Source organism: Oryzias latipes, chromosome 3 (genome assembly GCF_053564925.1).
Source record: "Oryzias latipes strain Hd-rR chromosome 3, Olatipes_Hd-rR_3.1".
NCBI classification, from domain to species: Eukaryota; Metazoa; Chordata; class Actinopteri; order Beloniformes; family Adrianichthyidae; genus Oryzias; species Oryzias latipes.
In genome coordinates, this window is record NC_136239.1 from 3794570 (window position 1) to 3799597 (window position 5028).

Sequence of the window (5028 nt, forward strand, 5' to 3'; positions counted from 1 at the left end):
AGCATTTTTTATTTTATTTCCTTGACACCCATAAAACAGAGCTTGCACTTCGTCTCAGTGAAAATACACTTTTCCTCCTTCTTTGTCAGAAAATAAACCATCAAACCTTTAAGTACCCCGTTCACATGTTTACGGTATTGTGCGCCTTGCTTCATTTGCCCTGATCTCTGGGATGGGAAAGGGAGAGGTTGATGAGCTACAACTTTAAGAAAAGAAATACATTTTAAAAAAAAAAAAAAACCTCTGTGTTCACAAGCAGTTGCACTCATCTAAATTAACATTATGGACAAAGATTCCATCTCCTCTGACTTATTGTTTCTATGCACACAGCATGGGCTTCCATCGCTCCTCCCAACCCTCCACCTCTATGCTTTACCCCCTGCACCTCCATAACTTCTTTCCCCTAATCAACCTACGAGCTTCCTTTTTCCCTCCCCTCCTTTCATCACAGTCTGCCTCTTTGAGCATTGCATGGAGGCTCGGGAGGTGGAACAGTGACAGAGTGTAGCAGACAGTTTCTGTGAGCATCGGCCGGATTCTAAAAGCTACAGTCGGCCGTTTTGAAGCAGGGGCGGAGGAGGCGAGTGGCAGTCTGTTTGCATTGGTCACGCCCTGTGAACATATGTCTGACTCTGACAACTCCCATCGGACCCAGAGACTTCTCGTCTGACCCAGACACTTCTCGTTGTAAGCTGTGAGTGGAGGTCCTACACTCTAAGGGAAGGTGAGGCTCAGTGATGGTGATACGAAAAGCGCAACAATGAGCGGAGTGAAAAATTCTTCAGTGGCTGATACTCTGAGACAGTCAAGGAGGAGCCATGTAGGTTCTGCCAAGGTTGATCACAGAGGATGGACCGCAGACACCAGTGTTCGCTCATACAGGAACACTCGAGAGATTCACCCCTCAGCATCTGGATGGAACTCGCCTCTCTGTTTTAACAAAGGTCGGAGCACGAGGAAAGAGACGTCGGCGGAGTGTAAGAACAAAGAGATGCAGAGGATGACCCAGCCTGAGCAGAGATGGATCTGCGGAGGCCAAGGCAGATACATCATGCCTTCTCCCCTGCGCAACCTGCAGCAAAGGAGAAGGTACGAAAATGAGAGAATAAGGAGGAAGCAAAACCGGCTCGACCAGATGTCCGAGTGGGCCGAGGGCAACATTGCTGGTCAAGGCCGGAGGGACGGAATTCACGATGGGACTCGAGGAAGCGGATGCAAACGCGTCCTCAGACGCGTCCCTATCGTCAGCCAACCTCCTCTCTACCCGACAGGCAGGGCGCAGGTTGGAAGGGAGCGAAACTCTGAGCACGCGCCCAGCCGAAGAGGGTTAAGCCCTGCCGAGGGTTGTGAACGAAACAGAGGCAGTAACAAACATCACCAGAGTGAGAAGATCAAACGCAGGCGGGACCCTAGCCTTAGCCCTCGCAGGATTAAATCCGAGACATGGCCTGCGAAAAGGAGGGCCGAGCCAGAGACACCTACCATGGAAGAACAGTCAGACTTTGATGCGGATGCCGGTGAGGTTCACAATGGAACGAGAAAGGGGGTTCGCTGGGCTGTTCCTCACGCCAGAAGCTGGCAATCGACGTCCGCACATGGAGGCCGTTTCAGGGCGCGAGGAACCGCGGCTAGGTCTTGGAGATCGGAGTCTAGCTTGACAAAGGAAGACATCTCCAGCGAAAGCGATTCCAGTGAGGGCGAATCTGAGATTGGCGAGATTCGCAAAGACCAGGGCGAGGCCAGAAAGAGCGAGTGCAGCCCGTTCTACGTCAGCGTCTCGGACGAGGACGAGGAGGAAAAGAGTCAGGGGGCCGTAGAGAATGAGGCGGCCTCCCTGGAGGAAACTGAAGACGAGGCAGAAGATGCCCGCGGCACACCTCTCCCTCTCTGCCTGGGTGCTAGAAATGAAGCGTTTCGCGACGTGGTCGTGTATGAGCCGGGAACTAGAGGCATCGAACACCAACCCGAGGGGAAAGCAGGCCACCTCCGCCACCCTGAGCCACCTGCGGCATCCCCAACGAGCCCGTTGGAAGCGTTGGAGGTGACGGAGAAAAGTTGCGACACGGAGAGCGCACGCTCCCTTCGCCCAGAGGAGATCGAGGTCCAGTCGTCAGGGGAAGTCATCGAGGTTGCGAGCAAGACGGAGGACGAGCTACGCGCCGCCATTCACAGCATAGGCGGCGAGACGTACGTATTCCAATCGATCCTGGCTCCACGCTAGGTCTAAGGGTGATATTCACAAGTTGAAGTTTGTGTCAATTTTCCAGGATCTCCTCGAGTTATTTCACCACGGCAGTTGGGGACGCGGAGTACGTGGAGAAGATGCTGAGGCTGGAGGAAGAGCACGATGCCGTGCTTTCTCAGAGGAGCCAGACGAAAGCATACGACGACATCAACTTGGTCACGTACCCTGACGACATCTTGACGCACCCACCGGAATCCCTAAAGGGTTTCCAGGTTCCTCCTCCGCTCGCTTCGTCTTCGGCAGAGCCGTTTCAGTTTCCCAGCTCTGAACTGCCCCAAGGGTTTGTGAACATGGAGGGGCTTTGCTTACCGCCACCCGGGATGCCTAACGGCGCTCTCGGTGTTCTCAACGCCATCAAAACCATCGACGCCATTGACGCTGTCGACGACGTAGGGGATGGAATCCTGAGCTCCCAGCCGGACGTAGAGCCACAGAAGCATGAGCTTGGCGCTGTGCTCCATAGCGAGTCTGCGGGGGTCGAGAGAGAGCAAGCCTGTCTGATTGTCGAGTCAAACCAACAGAGGTCCAGGATGCGCCAAGACGGGGAACTTGTGCGCGGAAGCCCGAAAGACAGCGTGAGACCGTGCCAGTGGGACGGGATTCCCAGCGTCCCTCTGTCCACGCTCGAAGGTTTCGTCACTTGTCAATCTTGCAGCCGGGTCTTCAACCGCGCGCCAGTGTGCCGCGGGTATCTCCTGCAACTCAATCGACCCATGCAGTGCCTCTGCGGATGCGTCCTGTGCACGCTGTGCTTCAGAGCGCAGGGAGGCTGCCGAAAGCACTGGGTCATCTCCGAACACGGAACGGTGAATGCCACGGCGAACGCGCTGGCTGACATGCCGGGGATGGAGGCCGTAGGAGTTTGGGATCTCGAGCGAGAAGGTCGCGACCGCTTCATGACGGGGATCGAAACTGAGGAATGTGTCGAAAGGATGTTGGCCGAAGGGTCGCCCAGTAAAGAGGAACTTAAGCGAGGTAAGTCGCACACCCTCTCGCACCTGGACCTTGCACAGCTTCAGGAGTCTGACTTTAGTTTCTCCGTTTTCTCTCCTTTTTACGCAGCGTTCCAGACCCTGATAAAGAATCCAGCAAACGACATGTCTTTCGCCTACTGGGAAAATAAGCTCTTGCCTGAGTATGATGCCTACAGATACGTTTGCATGCCACACATCCCGGGGTTTTGGGACCGCGTGCTTGTGGGGAAATGGTGCCCGGAGAGCACCCAGGCGGCCATCAGGCCCGACGTGCACCTGCCGCGGCTGTTCGACGTGGACATGGGCGTGCATTACTTTCACTGGTGCTGTTTCGTGCTGAAGGAACAGATCATCTTGGCAGCGTGGTGCACCACCAAAGTGTACCAGGGTGGGAGCATGAGAGTCCTGCCACTGATCGACAGTTCTTTGAGGGGGACGGTGTCCGAGGTCGAGTTCAAGAGGATGATTTTCCTCCTGCGCACGTGGTTCACCGTGCAGTACCACTCCAGGGAAGGCGGCGAGGGCTTGGAAAGGGAAATCCACACGGTCTTGGACTGCCAGCCGCTGGAGGGACCCACCATCGTTCAAACCATCGCGGAGCTTGCCCTCCGAAGCGGAATGGAGAAAGCTGATCCCAGCTACGTTCACAAGAGGGTACGACCCTTCGCCTTGGACGCAGATGTGTTTTCAGCTAAAAATGCAGCTGCGGCCGCTCTGTTCGACTACCGACCGCTGTCTTGCTGCGAATCCCAAACGCTTTACATGAACGTGGCAGAGGAGTTCAGCAACTGCCACCGTAACTCTGAGACTGGAAATACGGTGACCCGACCCATTTGCTACGAAGGTGACAGAAATGTCTACATATGAACATTTTTGCTCACAATGTTCACATCATTTCATCATCTTTTTTTTTTTATATTGTATATTTGTAGAAACAGAAAAGGTGTGTGGCATATGACTGCATATGAAATGTCTTCGAAGTGCTTCGCTTTACTCTTTTACAATTTGTTTTCTTTACCACAGTTATCTAAAATTTTCTTTCGACAAGCAGATTTAATTCCTTGCGACTGTCATTGAAACAGCCAAGGCTTGCGTGGTTGTCTTTCTACCTCATGCATTTTTCTTTTCATAGCCTGCAATCCAATCACATGAACTGTACCCTCTTGAAATGTAAGATGTATTTTCATTTTGTACTTTGAATAAATTCATTTTGCTGTTGATTAAAGTAGGCCTCCTGTATTTTTACAGCTCCTCTCTCTACATTTATTGGCCAAACAGAATATGGAAACGAGTCAAGCAGTTGTGTTTTCAGAATATATTTTATTCAGATCGACACAAACAGACAGTCAAAAAACGCCGTTGAATTAAAAAACAATACAAACAGAACACAAAAAGGCAGCACAGCGAAGGAGATGCACACTTTTATACAAAGGCCAGTAAGACAAAGAATAATAATTAAAAAAAAAGACACAAACAGACAGTCAAAAACGCCGTTGCATTAAAAAACAATACAAACAGAACACAAAAAGGCAGCACAGAGAAGGAGATGCACACTTTTATACAAAGGCCAGTAAGACAAAGAATAAAAAAAAAAAAAAAAAAGAAACCAAACAACTCAACAATCCGAGCCTTTCTTCCTTCCGCGATGAATTGATGTGCATTCCCCATCAGAAAACCAAAGCGGGGCTACCCAGTTTAACGGCAGTCACACGAGCCCGTGAGGGTGCCTCTGAGTAAGCTGGCCATCTTCGTACGCCCTGCTGGCGTCTTCTACTGTGAGTTGAGACACCGGTTCCCTCTTGTCATCGA

General features: G+C 51.8%; 1 protein-coding gene across 1 annotated transcript; it reads left to right on the forward strand.

Moving 5' to 3' along the window:
* The first annotated feature begins 760 nt into the window (after positions 1-760).
* On the forward strand, positions 761-4481 carry LOC144991105 (uncharacterized). The gene is made up of 3 exons (XM_078944884.1): positions 761-2187; positions 2268-3220; positions 3308-4481. The coding sequence occupies exons 1-3, from the start codon at positions 761-763 to the stop codon at positions 4084-4086; spliced, it is 3159 nt and encodes a 1052-aa protein (XP_078801010.1). The 3' UTR covers positions 4087-4481.
* Positions 4482-5028: the final 547 nt, after the last annotated feature.